The sequence below is a fragment of the Pipra filicauda genome, unplaced genomic scaffold (genome assembly GCF_003945595.2).
Source record: "Pipra filicauda isolate LSUMZ 115617 unplaced genomic scaffold, ASM394559v2 scaffold57_size4234018_pilon, whole genome shotgun sequence".
Taxonomy (NCBI): domain Eukaryota; kingdom Metazoa; phylum Chordata; class Aves; order Passeriformes; family Pipridae; genus Pipra; species Pipra filicauda.
This window is the reverse complement of record NW_024104731.1, coordinates 1,039,641-1,066,712: the sequence shown is the minus strand read 5'-3', so window position 1 is coordinate 1,066,712 and position 27,072 is coordinate 1,039,641. Positions and strand designations below refer to the sequence as shown.

Below are 27,072 nucleotides of genomic sequence, written 5' to 3'. Positions count from 1 at the left end.
CCTGTAAAAGCAGAATGCGATGGAGAAGCTAGGTAGCAAGCACACATTTACATGGTTACATCCAGTGAGAATAGATCGTTTCCATATATCAACATTCAAATGCCTCCTTTGGCAGCTTTTTTATTAGTTCTCTAAGTGAATCATTGGATTAAAACCACCTTGATTTATTTAAATTACATGCTTTCTGAATCTGTGCATATAAGATGTGCAGGCAGCTTATGTTTTTTGACTTGCTGCACAAATAAATTTTGCTCTTGTTCCTGAGCAAACAGCTCACCAGGGAAGTTCTGACTAATATATCCAGGTGTAAGTAGCTGCAGATGTGTATTGGATTTTTTGAAGTGAAAAAAATTTAGCCTAAAGGTGTTATTGAAAAGTCATTAAAATGTGTCTTACCAATTTCAGGGAAACAATGTGAACAGGGAGATAAATCATGGTTCATGTCCACAGTTTACATGATTGATGAGCTCCTAATAGCTTTACTTTGGGACACTACATTGACCAAAAGTGGTTTCTTTCCCAGCCAAACAGAAAAAGTAGGCTATTTGAAAAAGGTAATGGTATTGGTGAATGATGTCTCCTAATGAGGCAGCTAGAACTGAAAAGATTCGAGACACATTCTACAGAATTTTACAGACTAGATGGTTAGTCATGTAACTGCAGGAAAAGTACTCGAGTTTCAGTCATATTAAGCATCTGAAACTATTATTGCCTTGACACACACATATTGGCTTTTAGTCAATATGTGAGATATCTGAGATATAACTCAGATTTGGAGATGACTTTTGACTGGGAATCATACATACAGCATACTATAAAATAAAGCTTAGATAAAAAAATAAAAAAAAAGGTTTTGACAGATGGGAATAATGAAGTCAAGGGAATTACTTGAGGGATGAATTTGCTTACAGTATTCTAAAATTTTGAAAGAAATGCAGTAAACCTATCATTCAGCCCAGATACCTGCCTTTCCAGCTGTAGCTCTGAGGAAATTCAACCATGGCCATGCTTAGAGTTGCATGAACGGACAGACTGTCTGTTGACAAACACGGGCACACTTTTCCCTTGATACAGTATCACTGCGTCACTGAAATGTTTTTTAGAATATGAAAATGCACGAGAGTGTCTTAAAGCTATTGAAATGAGTTATGGTTTGTGTATTTTCCAAAATATTTTTCATAATAATATACAAAGCCATCAAAGTTTTAGGGGGGAAAAAAGGATAATAGGCTGAAACTTGGGAAAAAAGTTATGTACAAAAGAAAAAGACTGAGGCTCTACTTGGCCATTGCAAAAAAATGCCATACAGTGTGCTATATCTTGAAGTGTTTGTTTGCAGTTTATGAAGTTTCAAGGAAACCTAGGTGGTGATGCAGGTTGCACCATGGAAGAATGGCCTAATATGAAATGCCTGACGAAGTGTATCGCCCATCAGCACCAGGTAGGGACAAAAGACCACGCTCATCTTTCACCACTGGTCTTTAACTACTGCTTGGTTATGCTAAGGAGGCTACCTGCCGCCAAGAGTATTTATCAGAGGAGAGGCTGCCGACATGGCAAAGATGCTGCGTCGTGCGGCACACTCCCTTGGGAGCACGGCCCTGGAATCACGCGGTCAGGCTCTAGAGCACGTTACCGAGGACCCACGGCACACGCGCCAGCTCTGCCCGCAGTCGCGGCAGTTCCCACGCATCCCCTTTCCCAGGCACTTTGGCTTGAACTGGGCGGATCCAGGGCCGTGCCCGTTCTTCGTGTTTGGTCTGACCACCTCGTATCTCCACTAACTTGGCGGCGGCCCGCCAGTGGCACCGCACATCCCGCCGCGGACTGCTGCCCATCCCTGGAGCCGGCAGCCGGATCCCGGCGCGGTGCCCGCGGGGCGCCCGGTGGCGCGGGCGGGGCGGGGCCTGCCGGGGCCGCTCGGTTCCCCTCCCCTTCCCCGCTTCTCGCGAGGCTTCTGCCGGCACCGGGGGCTCGGAGCGCCCGGCGCTGGGGCGGAGGGGGCCATGGCCGCCCTGCGCTCCCTCCTGCGGTGGCGCCGCCGCCTGGGGCCCGCGCCCGGCGCTCCGCCGGCGCGGCGGCTGTGGGGCGGCGGCGGGGTCGGGCCGGCGGGGCCGCGGCGGTGGCGGCGGGAGCTGGGCTTGGCGGCAGCGGGGGCGGCTCTCGCCGGGTACGCGGGGTACCGGCTGTCCGAGCGCCGGCGGGAGCCCTCCCGGGAGCCGGCAGGGGCCCGGGCGCTGCTCCCTATCCCCGTGGCGGCCGCTGCCAAGGAGACGGTAGGTGTGTGCGCGTCCTTTCGCAGCGGGACCGTGTCTGCCAGGGGCGGCCGGCCGGGGGGGCGCTTCCCGGGCTGTGGCGCAGAGGTGACCCTGCGTGGGGCCGGCCCGGGGCCAGGAGGCGAGGCAGGGCCCCGGGAGGAGCTGTGACCCCTCGGGAGAGACGGGCTGTCACCGGAGCGCGGCGGGTAGCGGGCACTGACGCGCCTTGGCTGCGCCTCGTCTCGGGTGTTGTCCGAACCTTTCCTTAATAGAGAGTGCCGGTTTGCAAATAGAGCAGCTCAAAACCTGAGTTCAGCTTCTTTATACTTAGGACAGTTATCGATTTAGTATAAAATTTCCTGTAGAGTGAAAGGTTTACGCAGAGCTGCGTACAAAGTGACAACATTATGACAAATAACGCTTCAGCTGAACTAGTTCAGAGAAAACACAGGTTGAGTAACCAGGGGTGACAAGAAACAGTTGGAGTTTACCTGGAAAATGAAGTGATAGGGAGATACTCCGCACCGTGACATGCATAACATGTGGTAATGGTAGGGGTGGGGTTTTTTTCATTTAAAAATGTCGAGAGCTATGATTAGGCAGTTTGTCAGTATGAGATCTGCTAAGACTGGAAATCAGTGGTGCAAGTGGCCTGCTTTCTGTATACCAAGTTTATTTTAAACTGTCTTTGGGAGCAGGATCTGCATTTTTGCAGCAGAGGCCTTGGTCTTAAGAATGAATGTTATCAGCCCTTTTGCCCTGTGTCATTAGCTGAAATGCAGATTCTGCCGGCAGCATCCTTTATGAAGGGAAGTTGAGCCAGGTGTTTTTGCTTATTCATGTACTTGTTTCTTGAGTGTGTTACTGTGGCATAGAGGACTGAAGACAAACTCCTCCAGGTTTTCATACTGTTTTGATTTGACAGAACTTAACACTGTTTTACTTGGCTAGTCTTAATTCTCAGTCGTTTTTCAGGGGAAATATGGCTCCTGCACCCTAGAAAAGTCAATTCATTTAGTCAGATGTATAATTATGAATTTTCAGATACATCACTGTAAAAGGACTGAGGTTGCAAATTTAGAATTAAGGTTATATTTTAATTAAAAAAAATATGTAAAATGTATTTTCTATGTATACACGGGCTATTTTTTTGAAGACAAACACAGGCTCTATCTGTGATCCATTTATAATTGCCTTCTAGATCTATGATGAGCACCAACTCTCTCACTACAGATTTGTGAAACATCTCCAGAGATGGAAAAAAGGATGTGAATACTGTTCAAATTCCATTGAATGGTATTCATGGTAGTGACAATAACTTTTTTAATTCCTAATTTTAAGGGCTGAGCTTGCAACCTTAATAGAGTTTAACAGTTTAAAAAGCATAATAATGTTGGAAGTAGAAAATTCTGTTGTGAAAAATCATAAAAGTGTCAGTGTTATTAGGATCAAGGCTGGAGCTCTTGGATATACTGCGGAGTGTGTTTAGACTAATGGCTGGAGGATGATAATCTGCAGCTTCTGTATAGATGAGTTTGATGGAACTGTGGTGCATGTTTTGTTAGGAGATTTTTACAATTCTGTCAAGTACTGACCAACAACGAATGATGAGGGTCAAGTATCTTGGGATTCTTTCTAGCTGCTTTTGGATGTTTCTTCTTTATTCCTGATGCATAAAGTCTGACATTGTTTTCTGGGGCTTTCGAGGTTTGTCCCTCCCGCACTTTCCCATTTCCCTAGTTCCCCCATCTCATTTCCTATCTCAGTCTGCGTTTCATTACACCAAAGCAAATAATGCAACAGCTTTTTTTTTTCTCCTCTATCCAAGCCACACTTTTCTGTTTCATCCTAATATTTCCACTTGTGTGTTTCTTCCTTATTTTTCCCTCTAGCAGCGTGCTTTTCCCAAATGCATTTGCTTAGACCACTGGAAGCAAGAAGTAGCGGGTATCTCTGCTGTCAGTGTCTTGGTAGAGAGATCTACAGCAGCTAGCTGGTGAAAGCAGTTACACTGTTGGTTTCTTGCATCACCCCCGGGGGACAGAATAACCTCTAAAAAAAAAAACCTCAGTCCTGACACTAAAGTGACCAGCCCCTGCAAGACCTGAAATCCTTTAAATCTTTAAAACATAGACAGCCATAATGTATAGACTTGTATAAACATAGACTTGTCAGAGAGTCTTAAAAATTTTTAAGTGTTCTAATGTGGGAAAAAGGAATCTATCTCCTCCCACAGTTTTTTGTGTTCATTCAAAAAAAAATTGTTCTGAAACAGCAACTGAGAGTGGATAATTTCATTTTTAATGGTTAACACAAAGTAAGTTTATAACTGAAAACAGTATCACAAAAAGTGATATTCAGTAAAAAAGTAAAATATTTAGATACTCAGAGTGTTTGCAAGGATTCAAGATAGCTGCAGCTGTCTCATCTATAACGTTGGGGTTTAACCTTGGCTAGCAGGCACCACACAGCACCACACAGCCACTTGCTGACCCTCCCACAGTAGGATGGCAGGGAGAGCTGGTAGTGTAAAAGTGAGAAAACTAATGCGTTCAGATAAAGACATTTAACAGGCAGAGCAAAAGCCACACAAGCAAACCAAAATAAGGAATTCGTTCACTGCTTCCCATGGGTAGGAAGGTGTTCAGCCATCCCCAGGAAAACAGGGCTCCATTACACATAATGGTGACTTGAGAAGACAAATGCCATCACTCCGAATGTGTGTGTGTCCATTTCCTCTTTCTTCCCCAAAGCTTTTATTACGGAGCACAGTTATATTGTATGGAATCTTTCTTTGGTGAGTTGGGGTCAGCTGTCCCAGCTGTGTCCTCTCCCAGCTTCTTGTGCCTCCCCAGTTATCTTGCTGGTGGGACACTGTGAGAAGCAGAATGAGCCTTGACAATGTGCCAGTGCTGCTCAGCAATAGCTGAGATATCTCTATGTTATCTACACTGTTTTGGTCACAAATCCAAAACGTAACACCACACCAACTAGTGTAAAGAAAGCCAAACTAAGTATAATATCTAGTCTTGAATTCCCATGTGTCTCTCTTGTTTCTTCAGAAGAATTTCTGTAAAAGCTTAATAAGTGAAATGGCCATCTTGTTTCATCTAGGCAGCTCCAGCAGGCAGCTGAACAGTTTTCTGATACCACCAAATACTAAAAAATGACAGTTAACCTAGTTTACATCTTGACTGTCAAAGAACAACTTTCTTTTCTGGCAGGTCACCTGCTTCCAGGTAATTTTCATATGGCTTGTGAAAGTATTTTGAGAGTTTGCTGGTCCCAGTTAGTGTCACTACGGTTGACTTTTCACGAGATTCTGTCACTGAGTCGAAATAATGCTTGGCAGTAGCGATGGCATATTTAAGAATATAAGATTATCATATATATCTTGCTAGTTAGTTGCTTTGTCCTACTGCTGTCATCTAGGATTTATGGAACAAGTAAATTTTAAAGGGGCTTTTAGATTCCAAGAGTAATAATGATGATTACACAGATGTTGATGGGACACTTTCTTGGCCAGTTCAGAAATGAGTCACACCATTTGAGAGTAACTGGAAAAAAAATGTGTTTGAGACTCGTAGAGAAACATTGTGTCAAAATGGCCTGCACATCTGTCCCCGTGTTCAATGAGGCTTTTACAGTATGAAACCTGATGAGCAATAGATTTGTGAATTTATGTACAGATGAGTGAGAAGATGCTCTTTGTTAGAAGTCAAGTAAGCTATGATATGCATCACCAATATGGGGTCAGTGGTGTGGCAGGCATTTTGATCAGACAAAGATCATGTGATCAGTGAAAAAGTATACTTGGTTGATCGAGCATATCACTGGAGGTGTTCTGGTGGAGAGTAAAATCTGTTACAGAAGCAGCATGAAGCTAAGCTCCCTACAGGATTACCTTTTCCCAGATGCTTTCTGAGAAAAATTCCAGTCATGACAGCTTTATATGTGATTACCTTGAGTGAAATCTTGTACGCTGTAATAAAGCAGCAGCTTTAATTCCAAGACTGCTGCCTCAGAATCAAAGTAAAATTCTGCACTGGGAGGAGCTGGTTTTGTGTCTGAAGGTTTTGGTGAAGACTGGAAGAACTCTGCTGGCTGACAGCTCCTTTAAAGTCTAGGAGATGCTTATGCAGAGCAGGAATCTCTTTGAATGAACTGTTATTTTGATACAGGTTCTCTATACTGGTAACTGAGAATGATATTGACCCAAGAAGAGCCCTGATCTAACATACTGCTTATGAAGTATTTACCTTGTTGGAACAGCTGTGTATCATGTTTCTTTCAAAGAAATATAACAATTTTCTAAAAACATAATACAGTGCCAGAGTTCCTCAGAGAAATTAATACTGTCGTCCAGTTTCTTACCTCCAGAAGTCCAGTGTTATTAGTAAAACTTATTAAAATGGTCTTGGCAATACACATGATGTCTCTTGCACTCCTAAGAGATCTTTTTTGTAGTCATGTTGTCATTGCTTAAAGGTAGTGAACTCCAGGCCTCTATTTATTTTTAGGAGTTGGTCTCTAAGAGTCATTTCCTTTAGAGGTGATTTAGGTATTAAAAGGGAGGCAGGGAGAGACAGACATGGAATGTGTACTTTATCACATTTCTTGAAGGCACATTGATTTCCAGGAGAAGGAAGCTGCATACTTCGGAGTTTTCCAGAGGGTTTTTCCTCGTACCTCAGCAGCACTGTCAAATTCCCTTTTTGTGAAAATACTCAAAAGGTCAAGTTTATTTGTAGCAGCACGTTTCTAAGTGCATTATGTCATGTATTTCCATCTCCATGAAATGAAGAACAAAACTTTTAACTCCAAAAAGCAAGGCAAACTTCCCTAGGAAAGAGACTCTCCTGCCTGCTCGAAGAGGATGCTGTTCCAAAAGATGCATGAGCATCATTTTTACAGAAGCCACTTGTAGCAAATGCTTTTTCATGTCGTAGGTCAATTGCCAAACGTAGGAAGATGGTTTACTCTTCACAGATCACAGATGAAGCTCCTCACTGGCATCATCCCAAGAAGAATACAACTTGCCAGCCAGCTGTAGTGAGAGCCATGCTGAAGGAAAAGGAAGGTTTACCTTTCATCATTAATTCTGTGTTCCTCCTAATGTTAAAAAAGGATAATGCATGTTTGGGACAGATGGATGCAGCTACTTGTATGTTTTAGTGCTGCATGCAGTGAAGCATGTGCAGGATATACACACTGACTAAAGCTTCTTGAGCTGCTAGAGGTCAAGTAACTTCCATGTGAAACTAATGTAAGAAGGACTGTTGGAGAATATTTTAGCATAATACTTACTTCGAAGGATTTCTGAATAGCTGTGCTTACAGTTAAACACTGTTACCCAAGGATTTCCTGTAACACAATTGTACTTGAACATGGCCCTTTTTACAGCATTTTAGATACACTCTAGCTTCCTGTGCTTGTAAATACTTTAATATAATAATGTCTGTGTCTCAGTGAAGCAGGATCAACTAACAGAATTGTTGGCTGTACTACATCTAAGTTGTCTGCTAGAAAGACAACTTCAGTAAGCATCAAAACAGTTTTGTCTACTTTGGGATTTTCCCACACTGGGAACTTGACGTTTAACCTTTTGGCCACCCAGCATGAAAACAGAATTGTGCTACTTTTATCTACATGGGAGCATATTAAATAAGCCTGAAGTCAAATATAAACGAAGGAAGTTAGGAACAGCATTGCTTTGAAAACCTTTTTATTTTAATGATTTGCACAGATTCTCATTGATGGAAGACAGATTACTTTGCAAGCAAAAATTCAAAGAAAGTTACTCACTTGAAATAAATTAAAGATTAAACTACTACAACAAACATAATTTTGACTGCAAGCAAAATGTACTTTTAGTAGTAAATGTTGGCTTCTTTAGCTAAAATAGTCTCACCTTTATCTCAGTTGGAAAAAGCAAGAGAATACTGAATTGACTTGGAACACAGCAAAGTTGTGATTTTTTTTTTTTAATGTGATACTGCTGGAGCGTTTTGCCTCACATGCAAACAGCATGTATATTTTTACCTGTTTGTTCTGTAAAATATTTTGCATTATTTGTAGGTATTCTCAGAATCTAGGAGTTGGACTAGTATTCTGGGTTTTGATAAAGGATTCTTGCAGATTACTTCTGTAGAGCTTTATAAGCTTATAGGCATCAGTTTTTAAATTTCCAAGAGAGGATTTCTGTATCTGGATTTAAGCTTGTTTCTGTGGAAAAATTAGATTTTTTGTCACAGAATAAAGACTTCCGAATTACTGACCTAATATAGTACAAGACTCACACTTGACAAAGAACATTTGTGGTTTTTAATAGAAAGAGTAATTATGTAGCATTTTGTCTTCTGCACTTTACTCACAGTGAATCTGAGCTACATCATTAATACTTATTGATATTTTCAGAGAGTTTGGGGTCATAACTGCTGTAAAATTTTAACTATTTTAATGCCACTGTGGGCTCATGCCATGTGTTAGGCTGTCAATGTAAAGTTATTGCATGGATTCACTGGAAGGCCATACAGGTTAATTTGTGTTATACCAAATTCTGGCTGAGCATGTCTCTGAGATAAGAAAGCTAGTAAGATAAGCATGGGACCAGAAATGGAGATTAGGCCATGGTTCAAGTAATACATGGACACCATTGGTGACAGCACCAGACTTTCAGGGCATTTTGACTTGTCTCTGTTGGTAGACACAGAACATGAAAGGTGAACCCAAAATGGGAAAGGATTTTGAACACTGAATTTGTTTGATAGAAAGCCTAGATTTTCTTCACTCAGATTTTTTTCTATGAAGAGGGAGGAAATATGGAGGGGTGTCACTCTGAAGAGGTTCTGCAAGGAATGATTTCAAAGTTGATTGACTTAAAAATGTCAAGTGTCTGTAAAAATATGATAAGAGCATTATCATATTTTCATTTCTGTAATAAATTTGAAACTTCTGAAGCCTTTCCCAGGTACTTTAGGCTGTTTGTAATATGTTTGTAGCAGAGATAGAAAACGGAAGTGCACGTAATTGAAGAATGATACTCTCTACTCAGAGAAGTACCCTACCAAATTACTATTTGGTCTTCAATTTAATTTTTACTTACCTTGTTTCAATAACCTGATGTTGAAATGGACTTTCTTATGGAAAATGTTCCCTTCTGTTTTCTTTGACTGATTGTGGTTTGCAGATAAGTGCTGAATCCATTTTAGAAAGTGCTTTGAAATGTCTTCTCCATGGGGGAGTTAGGTATATGTATGCACAATTCTGTGTTAGGGAACAGCAGGAAAGTAGGCCAAGATAATTTTTCTCTTCAGCTGATTTAAACACCCCAAAAAAGGTGCTGTGTTCCATCCTCAGTCATTCTGCAAGGGTATGGCACAGGAGGACAGGGAGTGGGCGGTGAAATATGGAGCAGCAAGGTACCAGAGTTTGAGGGAAGAAGGGTGGGAGGATGATAACCATGAGTTGTTTGATTACAACTATTAACACTCAGAATTTTTTGAGAATAGGGAAAAGATAATATATTGTTCGTGAGCGCACATAAACTTCAGTCTTGCCTCTTTTTATTTATTTCTTGAGTTGTGAAGTTGGAAGGATGAAAATTTTGTCTACCAACTAGATTCTTGGTTTCAGTTGTGGTCTTCCCCCCCCTCATTTGTTTGTCAAAGAGATTTACTTTCATGAAAGTGTTTGAATATTGTTGGTAATTACAGAGAGATTTAGGGTGGATAAGCTCTTGAAACTTCAAATACAAATTGCAATCTTAGTGAATGCAGTTCACTCCTTCACCAACAGTACCTTCCCAGAGGTATCCAACATCTACTTTCTGTGTTTTGTTCATAGAATCATAGAGTGCTTTGGTTTGGAAGGGACCTTAAAGATCATATAGTTCCTAATCTATTAAACAGTAATAGAAGCAAAAAAGCTCCAAACAAGACATTTGGACAAAAAGTAATATTATTTCCAAAGATGGTTTTATTTGTCAGTTTACTAAGGTGTGTACCTGGAGTCTTCTGCAGCCAAACCTTGCTTTTATTTGGACATTTAGTATATGGACCAGTCATCCAATACATGTTAAGCCCTGAGTACATTTATTTAAATTCATGTTGGATCAATAGCAGAAATAACTTGTTTTGGTTCTTTCAGATAAAACCACAGAGTTTAAAATAAAGTGGTGGTTTTATTCCTTGGAATAAAATTATGCTTAAGCTTGCAGTTTTCCCTTCACTTTAATTAGAAGTAGGTGGAGCTTGCTGCTGGAACAGGTGGTATTTTCTTTTCCATAATCTGTAAGTTCCTGTGGCCTAGGTTTTGAAACAAATAACTGTTCTTGTGGAGTAGATCCAGGCATTTATCTGGCTAAAAAAATAACACCACCAAGAGAAAAGTTCTCAGTCAGACCAGCTCCATTATCTAATTTGACACTTGGAAAAATGAACATAAAGTGGCAGAGCAATGGCATGTGGGTATTGGGCCTTTAGGGAGGTACTACTCTTTTTGGTGACAGGCTGTATTCATATCAGGTGACAATGACTTTGAGCCAGAGCATGAAATATTGGCATTGCTATATAGTCAGAGGGAAACTCGATTGAAATATGAGGCAGAAGTTAAGATTTTGCAGACCTGAGTACTGACATGTATTAAGTTTAAGCATGTCTTGAAAATTCCATGTTTGCAGCATGTTATTTTATACTTGTAGTAGCATAGAGTCCTTAAGATAGTGTTGAAATATGTGTCTGAGAATTTAGCAAATGCTTTTCTCAGCCTCTCAAACAAAATACTAAGCAGTGGTACCTGAGACAGAATTTCTTGAGAGAGCAAAGAATCTGAACATGTTCTCAAAATGGTAACAGTGATCAAAACTAAGATGATATTTGAGAGAGACATTATCTACAGATTCCCTTGATTGTGTATGATTGATTAGGACTGATTGCAATCAATTATACATACTGCATGTGTAATATGGCCTTGAAGCAGTTTCTTTTCTGAAAATTGACTTTGCAGGAATATTGCTTTATTACTCATGCTTACAACCTGAATGTATTCAAAAAACATGTTTGTAATAGTGATAAAATAACACAGGTATCAAAAATAAGATAGATTATTAAACTTCAAATACAGGGATAATCAGTTGTGTCACTACAAGCTCTATCAAAACAATTGAGTTGTGTAAATCCCACATGAAGACATAGCTTGAATGCCACTGGACTGTTGAAGGATCAGTAAGACCAAAATATTCAAACAGTGAGATAGGACAGAAATATTTTGGCTTGCATGTGAGTATGTCAGAAAGGAATTTAGCTTCTTTTTATCATTTAAAGATGACTTTGTAGTCATCTAACTGGCTGTTAGATTTTTTTTTTTCTCCCCATATTTAATTTGGTAATCATTTGAAAATTATAAAAAACACAAAGTCTAGGTTTAAAGCTGCTTCTCAGGCAGAAGTGCAGAATATTTGTCTGTAGAGCAGTCTCGTGAAAATTATTGTATAAGTGTTTCTTTCACTTTCTGTGACAGGTTTTTCTACTGAAACAAAACATTTTCACACATACAGACACAAAGCAATGATTTTAAAAATACTAGAGACAGTCCAGAAAGAGGAATAGACAGTCAGTAGTCTTTCTTCCTTCTACAAGGCTGGTGAAAGTGTCCTAGATAAAGTATTGAAGTAGTAAGACTCTCCTATATAAAATCAATTTTTTTCCAAAAAGAAAGTGTTTGACCTCTTCTAGACACATTCATTTTTGATGTGTCTATTTTACAATCTAATTTAATCCAAGTTATAACTGGAGGCCATAAAATTTTGTTTCACTGCAGTAGTCTTACTAATGCTTTATTTTTTAAGGACTTTGTTTGGAAAGCTGAAGAAAAGTGAGCCCCTATCTTTGACTGTCCGGTATAAATGTGCCTTTGCTTCTAATTGCTGAAATCGGAAGTCTATTCTTAGACGGGTTTTGGAAAACCAATTTCTGTTTGTATTTGAGGTCAGTTATCTCTTAGTGGACAGCCACTGCAGACATCTTCCAACTTCTGTTTGGGTTTAGATGCCTCTCTGAAAAACAAGGTTTGTTTGTCTGTTGCTTAGTTGTTAAAAGAAAGCATAATATTAGTTAAATCATGTGCTACTTGTTGCATTTCCTTAGTTTGACATTTTAGGGTACTGCATGAAATGACAAGAATAACAAGCAACTTGGGATATTTCATTGATAAGATGCTGCATTACTATTTTAGCATTCTGGGAGAAGTTAGCTATATCATTGCTCTTCCTTTTAGGAAACAGTTTGGGTTTGGTGTTTTCATCTCTGAAAAAACATTGGATACTTATGTTTTCTTCAAGATACTGATTCCACAGAGCAGCTTGCCTCATTATGGGCTAAAAAAACTTTTCAGATAGCAGTAGTATATTTTCTGTTCAAAGGTTTGGCAGTGTAACACAAAGATATAATAATTCAGAACATTTTGTACTACCAAGTTGACATGTAAATCAGCTGGCTGGTAAATGTACCAGAAACTCTTGACATATATAAACTCTTCTGATGTGTGAACATAATGCCATATTATACTTTTGTAACTCTGCGGGTATAATTGTTCTCTTCTCTTCTTCTGTTCCCCCAAGTACAGTAGCTTAATTGCATTGGATACTCGAAACAGCAGTATTCATAGAAGAATTTACAGTGGAATACCAACAACTGCACTCTATGCACCTTTATGTTTACAGTTCCTTTATGATGAATGGCAATGCCAATTGTAAACCAAAACTTTTCTCGTACATTAAAATTGTTTCCTTCTGTCTTTGAAGGTTACAGAAAGCAGATCAGACCTTGAAGATTTACACCTTTATGCAACTCCTCGGGAGCAACGGTTTCGTATGTTTGCCAGTTTAGAATTTGAAGGACAGCTATATATGACTCCACGTGACTTCATTCAGGCTGTTACAAGTGATGAACCCAAATGTAAGCAGGAGTTTTATAATGATAAAATTGCTAGGAAAAATGTCAGCAGTGTATGTTATTTTTCCATTTGCTTTTGATTCCTATTTCTGTTTCTGACTGTAGTAGAGAGATACTGCACCTTCCACATTTTTATTTTTAATGGTATCCAAGTGCATACAATTAGTATGCTTGATTGCTACTAGATTGCAAACATCTGCTATTAGTTTAACTTTCTTCTCGTAAAGGTCACAAACAACTCAATAGTCATGAAAGACAGCAAGTTGTGTCATTTCCATGGACACAGTTCCTTTCAGAGCAGGCCAGTATTGCTGTAAACTCTTGCTTCCTTCTCTTTATAGTTATTCTATAAACAGGCAACATATGAGTTCTCTAAATAACTTAGGATAACATTTTTTTGCGAATGTTGCCATCTTAAATTCTCATTTGCTGTCGTGTTGGAGTGTTTTGCCCCACAAAGGTTCTCTGACTATATCACAGCGTTCTAAATAACATGCTTTGACTGAGAGATTCAGTCCCCTGGGAGATCCACTTTCTATACTTTAACATTGCCAGAGTTAGTACTATGTGTTAGTTAAATTAATGAAAAATCAACTATCAACTTTAGTTCATTTATTGTAAAATCTCTGCTTTAAGTATCAAAGAGTGACTGATTAGTAAGGTGATCCCTTTCGGTTCTAGTTTGATTTCCTGCCCCTCAGGTTTGCAGTGCATTGGTAGCAGCACACAACTTCTGGGGAATGTGAATATCTTTGCTCAGGTGTGATGTGTGATCACTCACCTTGGGTCTTTCTTCATGAAGTCTACACCACAGAGCTAGTATAGAGAACAGTCAAAAGCAGCACTAAAACAGTCAGAGGAGAGCTTAAAGCTCTGTGCAGATGTTGAATTTTTTCCCTTTGTTCTCCTAACAGTAATGAAACAGGGAAAGAATTTAGCCATGGCACATCAAAACTTCTGTAACTTTTGAATAAAGATATAATCTTGTTGTAACAGTGAAGATAGAGGATAGAGCTTAGATGGGGAAAACTTGCAAAACTTTGAAACTCTTACCAGAAAGCAAAATTTTTTATTTTTTTTTTTTTGCTTTGCAGTTAAAAGAGAGGAAGCAGATTGCTTATCACACGATTTAATACAAATACACATCGATGATTTACATCTACTTCCTCTGCCCAGACCTTCAAGTCTTCCTTTTTCTATTACTGTGGAGTTGGGTTTCACTGTGTATGGTCATGAAGCACTTGTGCTACATGTACTGGACATCAGTTAAACATTTGGTTTAACTCCATTTTATGACAGCTTGACTGGCTTGACCACACTATATGTATGGTTTGCTGTTAAAATTTTCCCATGCTAACAAAATTTATACTTCCTCCTCTATCAAAGCAAGTATTCAGATTTTAAAAACAAAACCAAACCAAAAAGCATTTAACTCACAAGGACATTCTGTTTATCTCATTACAAAGGAGAAGAGACCTGAGATCTGAGAAGGCACCCTTCTGAGTTCAGTGTAGCAAACCTTGTTTGTATCAAAATCCTTCCTGTGCATCCAGTTCGCCTCTGAGACCAAAAGCAAAACTAACCTGGATGTTCTTTAGACTTTTAGACTAATATCAGAGACTACATGGCTGACAATTATTTTAAGGATTGTAACTAAGCAGAAGTGGATGATTATAGTGGAAGTCATATTGTCTGGGACATTTGAACAGAAGGCTGATAAATAGGAGTAGGTGAAATAGATGACCCGCAGATTACCACTTCCAGCTTCTCATATCTGACTGGGATAATTTTAACCCTTGTTAAATGTTAGATGTTCTAAACATCTTATTTTGTATTTTTGGGGTCATTGTATAAATATGTTGCAGGTTGTAAATAATTGGGTCCATTCAGGCTGACATACTAGAGCATCTATATTTTGCATAAGAAAAAAGAACATAGACGTGGGAGGTTTTATGGATGAAGACTAGGAAGGTCTTGGCATTTTTTCTTTTTTGACAAAACTCCTTTGAAGCATAATAATAGTAGCTCTTTATGTCTGCTTTATAGAAAAGCTAATAATACTAGACCTGAATGAGATTCGCGATGGAGTGAATGCGTCTATTGTGATTGATTTACTTTGGAAATCATGTAAACCCTACAAAAGTCAAGAGGGTGTTCACTTCCTTTTTTGATTAAACACTAACTAATATTATAAGAGTATATTTTCTCTTCTAAAGTGAAGCTTTTTACTCCAGGCATTTATTATAGAAAATAGAAAATAACTGCTATAATTAACTTGCTGCTGTCTTTATGGTGCAGGCTTTCATTTGGGAAAATATAATATTTTTAAGAGTCAAGCTTGATACATTCGTATCAGCCAGTTATGAGAAGAGGAAATATATTTTGTTCCCTGTAGTGCTAACTACAGTAATTTTAACCTTAACTGTAAGAAGTATGAATATACACTTAGATCTTCACTGACTTGTCTAGAAAGAAAATACGTATATAATGTATGAGACTGGAACATTATCTGATTGGAAAATTAGATATATAAATTAGATATATATATTAGATATAAAATTAGATATATAAATTATATATATATTAGATATATATATTCTCCAATCCATATATGGATTTGTATGGTAAATGAGGTCGTTTTGGGGGAGTTTATTTAGTTTTCTGAGACAAGACTTTAATTGAATTTTAAAAAATAAGGTGAAAAGTATATGAAAATCTGTTAGCTTGTGTTATGATGTTGTTTGATATAACTCCCCCGTAGTTAGAGTGGGATTTGTGGACTGCCTCGGTGCAAACCTTTACCAAGATGTAAAATTAATTTCAGTCAGTTTTTAACTATGAACTAATAGAAGACTGTAGTAAGTAGCTTCTGTATTGTGTTAATTATTTAATGGAGCATGGGAAAGGGATTTCTAGTACCACAGTGTGTTTTGCTCTACAAAAAGGAGCCCTTACCCACCAAAAATTTATGGATTTGATCACATGCAATGCTACTTTTTGTACCCTTGTGAATTCTGATATTCACAGAACCATGTCTTAATATTTATTGCATCTGTGCAAATATTTGTCTTGAGAGGGTGGGGATAGACCTCAAGTTTTGAATTCTTGAATGGTTATGTATAACTCTTGTTGAATATGAGTATTTTCCTCTGTGCCTGGAGTTAAGATGTTAGGAAGAAAGGATCTGGTCAGTCATAACCAGTTTTCAGTGCTAATGAGCAGTTCTGAATTGGAGGCCCTCTTCAGCTCTTCTGTTATAACTTAAAAAGAAATGAACCTGACAGAGGTTCATTTAAAACATGCTTCCTGTAAAAGGAAGCATGAATCTGAGTTACTAGGAAGGGCTGAAGAGGGTCTTAGTGCCTGGTGTAGTTTTAAGGTCTTTTTTTTTCTGTGTTTGCTTTAAAATGTATCAGTGGTCCCTGAAGCAAGGGCCAGAATTTAGGTCTCCCTACAATCTGCATTGTAATACTACTGCTACTAAATAATCATTTCAGAATATTGAAAGCTGAAAACAGGAAACCATTTCCTGTTAATGTTTTAAGGATGTATTTTGGAGGTTGAAAGTCTTTTCTCTCACTGAAGCAGAGTTGGATTAAAAACTATACATCTGAATTGTTTCTTTAAAGTTAGGACTTCAGGTATGTATTAAGCTAATTTTTTTTAAATAACATAAAGATAATTTTTTTGGAGGCAGGTTAAAGGTTATACTCATGGAGTAAGGAAAATACTACTTCTTTGTCTTGAAAACACAGTGTAATGCAGTCTAGTTTTTATGACATCACATTGGCAAAACTAAATGCTGTGAGCTCATGACTTTGTCTTTTGTTGCAGGTGCTAAAAAGTGGCGATCCCTTTCAAAGCAGGTGGGCATTAATTCCTGTGTGTCTTATAACCATATATTTTGATAGTTACTTTCATTCAGTATGTAAACAGAGTCACAGGACAGTTTAATTTCTTCCTCGTTGTAACTTCAGAGTCAGTGGAATCCAGAATCTCTAAGATGCTTTAGAAGTTGTGCCTGTTATTTACTGAATTCCTCTAGCCTTTGGCAGTTGCTTCCTCAGTCCATATCTGCCTGCATTTCTTAGTGTCTAGGTGTAACAGGTATATCCCAAACTGACTGAAATACTTATGCCACTCTCCCTTTTTGTGGTGTTTAAGTGCCTCTTACTTTTTTTTTTTCCCCCACATTTCTGTAACTGCAGAAGCACTCTGTTTCCCTGTATTTTAAGGAAAATACATTCATATTCATGGGTGAAGTTTGCTTTAGTTCAGGCTGAGTGTTTTAAAAGAACAGTTGCTTGGATTTTGTATGAAGACTACTGAAATGCAGGGAAACTTATCCTTGGCTTCACTGAATATGATCAGTGGTGAGTAATTCCAGCCACAAATACATTGCATTCATGCAGATGAGTAATACTTGCAATAATTGTGTGTGCAAAATTTATATGGTGCTTGAGTTCTTTCAAAATGATTGTGGTAACTGCAGTTAAATTAACTGGTAATTTGCTTGAAGTTTCTTATCTTTTATATTGATTTCCTAGAATTTACTCGTAATGTGTTGACTTCTTCATTAAATATTGAACTATATGCTTTTATATTTTTTAAATCTTATTTTTTAGGAACTGAATCAGATCCTTATGGAGACACCACCAGTTTGGAAAGGATCATCCAAACTTTTCCGTAACCTTAATGAGAAAGGTGATTGATGAAAACTTATTTTCCTGAACCAAATTATCACTGTATTAATTTGTTGTGGTTAAAGTGAAGTTGTACTTTCATATGTATCACAATTTCAAAAAGATAAAAAGTTTGTCCTTGCTTTCTCCATTTTACAGCATGGAAAAATTCCTTTTAATTTCTACAGTGTTTTAATGATGCCATCTTACAGCTAGCCTCTTCAGGTGAATTTGTGTCTTAGAGTTTGTTAAACTCATGTTGAATGTTTCAGGTTCAGTTTGTTGCAATGAATGGTATATAGACAGAGTATTTTAATAAAGACACAATATCTTTTTTTTTAAATAAGTTTGATAATATGATTTATTTCCAAAGGCGGTAATGGTATTGTATATCACTGAATAAGCATTTTGTACACAACACAAAGTGACAATTTCAGAAATGCTATATATCCCTTTAAGTTCTGCAGATGAGGGCTTTGATAGCTTTTAAAACTCACATTATTGGTAAATGAAGAGCCAAGAGTCACTCCTGGTCTCCTCTTTTTTTTTCTTTCTTAATAAGCTCTATCAAAACTTCAAAACCAAAAATATAGAGTGTAAAAAACAATGATGGCTTGAACAGACATTTAAAAGCTATTTATGATAAATTATCCGCATATTTATTTGCTTATATTCAGAATGGCAAAGGTCTGGTGGAGCGTTTGAAACATTTTTAAAAGCAGCCACAAGTACTTGCTATAAAATAAAGACAATTTATGGATGTTTAAAATAAATATGCCAGCAACAAAATTCCAATCAAATGCAGCTCAAATTTATTAAAGGACTAAGTAGTATAAACCTACTCTCAGAGAAGGATCCTAGGCTTGAATCTCTAGGTCATGAAGGCACTCCCTTTTTTTTCTCAGTGTGCAACCAGAACTCTAGAGAAGCAGAAATTGGCACATCTTTGCACTGTATTTCCATGTATTTATTTGCTCTAGGCTGCTTTCTGTATAATCTAGCTGACTTTTGAAATATCAATTGCATAAAAATTCAACCTCAGAATCTCTTAAATCAATACATTATCAGTTTTAAAAAACATGTCTGGATGTTGCTTGTTAAGCCTGTAATAAAATGTCTGCCATATGCGCAGCCTTGATTCAACAGTATCTTACTCCAGTTTTCTGCCAGAGAAGTTCTACAGAAGTTGATGGAATTAGGAGGACTCAAAACTGTCGTAACAAACTGGTAAAATTAGTAACAAACTTTAGCAGTTAGATATTTTTTCAGCATGCTTTCTAAAAAAGTGAGTTCTGTTGTCCAGTTTTATACATAATATGAGAAAATACAATGGGTCTTAGGACTGATAATGTCATTCAGTAAGCCAGTGAAAGGAATGGGAATAGAATTCAGCTCTCCTTAATTCTAATTTAGTTGGGTTTTTTTATTTATTACTTATTTTATTTAAAACATGCACATACGAAGCAAGTAGCAAAAGCCTATGTCCATTTATTTTCCCTTGGATTTATTTAATTCAGATAAGCCACACAGATTTATGCCCATTGTCCTTAAGTTTTATTATGTTTTATCCTTGAGTACCCTCCTTCTCTTCTTTCTGACCATAGTGTAAGCTTTTCTTCCCTTCAATCATCATTTCAGAGCCTCTCTCCCATAACACTCAGAGCAATCAACCAGAACTATCTGTCTGCAGCTACAATACACCAGTACAAACAAAAGGAGAGAATGCTTTCAAGGCTTTTGTATTGCTCTCTTCATACTGTGATGGACTACTTGACAATTGCACTTTCTTTCTCTGTTTTACAACAAAGAAGGTGTCATCAAAAAGCCAAAAATACATATTTACATTTATTGACTGGTCATTAAAGAAGGTTTTACATCACTGAATGAGAACCTTTGAGGTATATGATTTCTTGATAGCAGGTCTTTGAAAACTAATTTCTACAAGCTGCTGTATAAAATCAAGAAGATAAAGCATAAGAGTGTGTACTATTTAAATACCTTTATTTAATCTTTACCAGTCTTCAGTGTGGAGCTATGTGTAAATTGAGGAAAAGAGTAGGTGGTATTAAAAATGCTTAGTAACTTTCCTAACTAGATCTACTAGTAGTAATAAAATCTTGGTCGTGAAGACTTAAATTTGCTTTTGGATCAAAAGATGGGAAATGAAGTATAACGGAAGTAAAATCCACATGAATGATACAATGTTTTGAGTTTGAATTGTACAGATTTTTCAGTGTAAAAAAAGTTCAGATGACTATTTGCATAGTTTGTCACACACTCAGTTAAGTCAGATTTTAAAAGATATTTAAACATCCAAAGATTTGGCTGTTTTTGGAAAAACTTTTGCACCTGACTTGGACTGAAATCAAGGAGACAGCCAGCAACTTCTGAAAATCCCAGCTGATAGACATCTTTACTCTCAGGCATCTAAATACTTTTTTTTTTTCTCTTTTGAAATAGTCTAATATTGTGGACTGACTTAACACTTCTGGTTTTGGAGGGCAGACAAAATCAATTTGTTAGAAATAAGGAACATGTTTTCCTAGTTCAGCCTCAAAGATCACTGGAGCTAAGGGCTTTTGGGGGAGCTGCAAGTCGTTGTTTTCAGTTCTTACTGAACTGTAAGATGCTTCTCGTTGTTGCCGCCGTGGGCATTTTGAAAAGTTGTCTCTTTTTACCCCTTACTTCAGAGCTAGAAAAGCACAAGTACAGCTTATGGTACCAGGTGTAGTATTTGGGGATTGACTTCAGCTCCTATTTAAATTTTGCCTTAATCGCTTCTGAAGAGAAAAGGAAGTGCCATTCCACACTATGATTCCCTTTTGACATCTTGTAGAAGATGAAAAGCCTAGATCATATTCCTTACAGGTCTTCTGAATGTAGAAGAAGAGAGAGTACAAATGTCTTTAACAGGCTTTAAAAATATTTAACAAATTACACATATATTTACTAAGAGCTTTAATATGAATTTCTGGTAATTATTATGAAAAGGTTCATACAAGGTCGACTTAAAAGCCAGAATCTGTGCTTTTGTAAGTAACACAAGACCAAGTTTTCTGTTAATATAATGCACTTAAAAACCACATACTGAAGTCAAGAACTGTATTCAAATGGGATGTATCAGGAGGGAGCACTGTTAATGTTCTCCAAGTAAGTCTTTTCATACTGTTAGAGAGTGTTGTCATGAACTATTGGGGGGTTTTTGCAAAGAAAATTTAATAAATCATTTATATTAGCTTCTAAGAATCTATCCAGCTTCTGTTTAATGAGCCATTCTCCACCGACTCTAGTTGTTTATTTGCCATATTTAATGTACTCCTCCCCTAAAATACTAAAAAACAAACAAAAAGCCCCACACTCCAGTTCAACATTTTAGACAAATATTGAATATTGAATATTAACTCATTTAACAGGTTGAATACAGTTATATGCACACAAGTATGAATATGCATATACACACATACAAAAATTCTCCTTATAGAGAATTAATAGATTTTAGAGAATTAATAGATTTAATGGTTTCAAGTTTAGGATATAAAGATAAAGTGAAACTAATATGACATAACTTTTTGTTTTGTCTTCAGGTGTGATATCTTACACAGAATATTTATTCCTCTTATGTATTTTAACAAGTAAGTATTTTTGGAGAAAAAACCCTAAAAGATTCATTACAAATTTCTACTCTCTGAATGTGTTGCTGTATGTTAAAATATTCTTACCCTTATCCCGCATATCTCAGTATTGAAAAAACTATATCATACATTTCTGTGTCCATTTGAACCTCTTTTGCCCTAGTGGAATCTTGTGTTATGTTTATTGAAATGTTGAGGAAGCCAAACTATACACTTCAGCTAAAGCCCAGTTAAGAGCTTAAGTTTAGTTTCTTGTTTGAAATTTCTATAAAATTTCAAGCTAAATTTGCTGACATTCATAAGGGACACTGAACACAGGGAGAAGAGAAGGATACCCATTATTACTTGTTTCACCTATTAGTGCCTGATAGGTAACATCAATGAGACAATAATAAAATATAAAGTATTTATGTTAGAAAACACTAACAAAATTGAATAATTATGCTTTTATCACCCATAAAACTGAATTAGAATAGAGTTAGACTGAACTGAGCCTGATACAGACTTTGTTTTGATATTTTGAGATGTGTTTTTTGGGAAGGAGCAAAGAACTTTATTTGTCTTTCATTTGTATGTAATTAAACCATTTCTGTTGGATTCATAGTGGGTTTTCATCAGACATGATCTGGATTCCTGTTAGGAATCAGAGCAGGAACTTGACCCTAAACTCATCTCCAACTCCAGCTCAATGGATATTCTTCTGTTACCTCTTTGTTAACTTTTGACCATAATTCATCCATATTTCAAATCTCTGAGTGTCACCAAAATGTTGCCTAAAGGCTTCACTTCCAGTTACCTTCAAAATCCCCATGTTTCAGAAATAATTTAAAATTCTAACGTGGTCTCAAACTTCAATGGCTCTAAGCATGTAAACAAGAAAATGCTGGATGTCTTTCTGCATAGCATTTATTTTGATCAGAAGCTGTTGGATCCTGTAACTTTTTTGCAAAATCTTTAAAAGTGTCTTTTTAAAACACTGTGTTTTAATAGAAAATGTATTTTCTACAAATCTGGTTTTGTAACATAAAATGGATTCTGCCTATGAACAGTCTTAACTATCTAACTAGCCATTACTGTGAGATATTATTCTTGGATATTTCATGTTCTATTTCTGCTTTTGTGAGCACGCCTTCTGTTGGCATAACACGGGTAATACTGTTTTACAGATGGTACGATTTGCATTTACTGTGTACACAAATGTACTGATGTACATTAGCTGAGGGGACCCCTGGTGGTCTAGTGGTTAGGATGCGGCGCTCTCACCGCCGCGGCCCGGGTTCGATTCCCGGTCAGGGAACTCCCCCGGGCAGATGGAGCTCGTCAGCCCTGTAAGGCCATCCATCTAAGAGAAGGTCACTCTAAACAAACCTACGTCCTGAGGACCTCGCTACCACTGTCCAAGCTTGCTCGGCCCCGGCAGATGAACCTCAGGATTAAAGGGTGGGCTCAGTTCAGCGCACACTGTGTCTCACCTAAAAAATCCACTGTGCAGGCTCGAAGGGTAATGACCTTTCCCAAATCTTCGTTCGCGAAGACTGGCCATACACATTAGCTGAGGGTATGGCTTTTATAATGGACATTGAATAATTCCCTAGAGTTTTATATTTGCTTTCTTTCCAAGTAAATAAATAATTGAATGGGATTTTTTTTGGCAGAGCCACATGCAGGTTTTAGAATTGCTTTCAACATGTTTGATACGGATGGCAATGAAATGGTGGACAAAAAGGAATTCTTAGTGGTACGTATATTTTCAGGTTTTGAAGTAATCTTGAAACAAATGTGATGGTGTCAATAGTTATGAACATACAAGCTATTCTTCACTGAGTGCAGTTGTTTATTTGCCTTATTTAATATAAATAGTTATTATAATGTTAATTGAAAATAGTAGCTCCTTCTTACAGTGCATGGATGTGTTGTTTATAATGATCTTTTAAGCTTAATTCCAGTTTTTATTCTGTATCTTTTTAATTGCTTCTACATTCACATATAGTTAGGCTATTAAACTAATATAGCTGTATCAATTGTCAGCAGAGTTACTTAATTGCTATAATCATAAGGGACTTGCAAAAGAATCTTTTCCTGGGAGACCACTTCACTGTGCCATTCATTCTGCTGATAATTTCAAGTAACCTGAAAATATTGACTGACATAATGGGACACTATCACCTGTTTTGAACAAGATTTGTAATTAAATAAAGCATATTGTACATATATCTAGTTCAGGTTCTCTAGAAACTAACATCTAAAATTTTGTGGTTAGTGGTGTAAACTGCACAAGGCCTTTATTTTTTACTGAACAAGTACAGATGATTAATAAAACATATACAAGAATCGAATCAGATGCTCGTAAAAAAAAGACATTTGCAGAAGACATAAATTTTATCTTCACAGAGTTTTATGTAGTTGAGCTTATAAATAAATACAGTAAATACACATGAGAAAAAGTCCACTGCCACACTGAAAAAGATGGAACAAAATATGAAGAACAAAACAGACACACGGAATGTATTTAAGTGTCTGATCTCATTTTATTTAAAACAAAGACACCCTAATTTCCTGTAATTGATTCAGATATAAACTATGCTAACCTAAAGAAAACAAAAATGTGAAAGAAACTGTGCTTAGTTTTAAGGACTGAACTTCCCTCAGTTCTCCTTTTCAAGGAAGTTACATCTGAGGTCTGGGGGCTTGTTTTCTGGTGACATAGCTTAAGCAGAACAGGTGTCATTTATTTTGGAAGGTGAAACCACTTGCAAATTGTGGCATGCTGATAACTTTTTTGTCTTCTAAATTTAAATGTACGCATCCTTGTATGTGCTAATTCCTAATAAACATCTCCAATTGGAGGAACAAAATAGCAAGCATTGGATTGATTAGCAAAAGGAAAAATAGATGAAGAAGAAAAAAAAAAGAAGACTTCTAATGATTCAGTAACACAGAATGTAGTGGAATACTGAAAACTTTTTTTGTTTTAAAAAAAGGACTTCCATCACAACAGCTAATGGGAGAAAATTAAAGCAGGAGGCTTCATCTTTCAGAAACTAATGCTAAAAATGAAATAAAATAAGCATGTGAAGTGGGAAGTAAGGACAACATTTAACTATGGATATTGCATCTTTCTTTCTAACTATGTTTTTATAGTCTCCTTCACATCCTGCTATGTATTTACTGTCTGTCATGGTCCCTGGCAAAAAATTCTCCTTATACGTTTTCTCTTAGGAGACTTGGTGCATTAAAAAAAGAAAGGAGAATTTTCAAACATTAGATATACTGTCCTCCACCTATGATTGTATTTAACAAAGTCATATAGATTAAACCTGAGCATAACTCTGCTTCATTAGAGTGTCAGTGACACTTAAAAATTAGTTCAAAACCTGTAAGTCAGAATGGTAGATCTGAAGTGAAAAAGATTGAAGTAGGTAGGTAGATAGATAATGTTTGTGTAATTAAAAGTAAATTTGAAAATAGCAGTTGAATCAGTGATGCTGCAACTGTGATAGAGTTGACCCCAGAGCATACATTTGGCTTCTGTACTCACTTTGAATATGATGCGTCATACCCTCTCTGCCTGGAAGCAGGAGGCTGTTCAAAAGATACCATTTGAACTTGGTCCAGCATTTGCAAAGTATTTATCCATAGATTACAGGCAACTATCAACACAAAATTGGAAGTACAGTTAATACTATTCAGTTTTGCAAATAAAGAGGCTTTAAAGAGTTTTGTTTTGGGATCACATGTTGGGTGATTCTTGAGGAAAATAGTACATGTAGCGAAGAGTTAAAATTCTGTTAATTTTTCTGTTAGCAGCTTTAGTGTTTTTGTAAACTAATTCCATGGTGTTTGTGCTTCCCTTTTTGCTTATATAATAAGGTTGAGGTCAGGGAACAGACGTATTGTGTTGCCTTGTTACAGGAGATCCTGTTTTTGCTGCCTTCGGTAGTCAATCCCATTATCCTGTTTCAAACAATGTTCCTATGAAAGTACTCCTAGACCCTTTTTGAATTCACTTTTTTACTCGCTGGTATCCTATAGCACCCTTTCTGAACAAAAGATCCATTTCCAGAAGTTTAGCAAGTGCTTTAATGATGTATGCAACAGAATCCTACTCCCTTTGCCTCTGTGACAGGGAAAATACATCCAAGGATGCATTGCTTTTTACCAGTCTTTTTTGGTTTTTCAATTACTGCCACTCTTTGCTCCTGCTTGATGTCGTGTCACTTCACTTTTCACAAGGGACTTTCTTTCTACTTTTCTCTCTTCATTTAACTCTTTTCTTTCCATTGTTCTGGGTTGCAAACTGTGTAATACTCTAGGCCATACAGCTAGATGTCCTGTCATGACTCTTTCCTTGTCAGCATAAGTTACAGTAATTTGGGCGTGAAGCTTTGCAAAAAATTAGAAAAAATATCAAGATCTGTAAGTTTATCCATACTCAAAAATAGGTATAGTGACACACAAAATATTCTGGTCTGTATTTGCCTTATAGGAAATTCCAGAACACTGTAGTCAATTTTAGTAATTCATAACATGTTTTTTATAAATGTGTTTTGCTACTTAATCACTAAACGCTGTATTCTTTTGTTTCAATATTGTCATACGCCTGCAGTAAAGCTTGCTGATCCCCTTGTCTTAGTCATCTACCTTCTCTGAAATAGTGATATCCTGAAATTTAGTTTGGAAAATTTCCTTGCAAAATTTATCGCACACACTTTATGTTTCACATTCCGATCCCTGGGGAGCTGTGTGGATGCCATGACAGTATCAGGTTTTATCAGACTCTTGGTAGGTAAAATCAGGTCTTTGAAAGGACTGTCACAATTGTGTCTGTATGCCATGGTGTTTGGTTCTGAAAATACCATATTCCAGATAGGATGAATTTGTCAGCTGCAGTATTTATTCTTTTTCCAGCCCACTTAGAGGATAACAAATGCTACAAGTGACAGTACAATATTTTCACCTGCAGTTTTTTAAAAACTGAAGTTTACTGGTAGAGATCTAGGTGATATCATAGTTAATACTGCACTTTCTTGCTACGAAGAGTAAACACTGTGACACTTTTTTCCAATGGTTTGGGAATATTAATAGATGTTACTATAAATAAAAAGATCTAAATAAAACAGATACTTACAAAGAAAGATAAGTACAAACCAGTTCATACTCTGAAGACTTTACAAAAATAAATATGCTCAAGAATCTATGTTTGAAATCTTGTATTTGAGGTTTTCTCAGAAGTCATGTTTAAAGCTCTTAATGTTGAGATAGTTGTGAAAGGGGTATTTTACAAGACCTGAAGGTATTCTTTGAACAGACTTGAAAAAAAAGGGTACTTGATAAATTACTCTTGAGTAGTAGTCTGTTGCTGCTGAAGGGGAATGTTTCACCGCCACCAGGTGTTTCTACCCCTCCCTTGTGCCAGCAGGAGTTAAGAACTGATCAGGTTGGAAACTAACAGTATGAAGAAAAGATTGATCCAGCTGACGGTGTAACTACACAGATACTAATTAGTACCCAACAAGAAAGAATGTGCCTTGAGGTGGTGAAAAAGGCT

At 37.2% G+C, this 27,072-nt stretch overlaps 1 protein-coding gene across 3 annotated transcripts in view; it reads left to right on the top strand.

Annotated features, from left to right (window-relative positions):
* Positions 1-1,900: 1,900 nt before the first annotated feature.
* The window catches only part of MICU3 (mitochondrial calcium uptake family member 3), a 54,126-nt gene continuing 28,954 nt past the window's right edge, over positions 1,901-27,072 (top strand). For 2 of the 3 annotated variants that reach the window (XM_027735328.2, XM_027735329.2), the window contains exons 1-6: positions 1,904-2,276; positions 13,060-13,213; positions 17,045-17,076; positions 17,836-17,914; positions 21,477-21,524; positions 23,180-23,262. In XM_027735328.2, coding sequence (XP_027591129.2) covers positions 2,007-2,276; positions 13,060-13,213; positions 17,045-17,076; positions 17,836-17,914; positions 21,477-21,524; positions 23,180-23,262 — 666 coding nt within the window. In that variant the 5' untranslated portion in view covers positions 1,904-2,006. Of the gene's footprint in view, positions 2,277-13,059; positions 13,214-17,044; positions 17,077-17,835; positions 17,915-21,476; positions 21,525-23,179; positions 23,263-27,072 lie in introns of all 3 variants that reach the window. The other variant, XM_027735331.2, reaches the window with a different exon arrangement.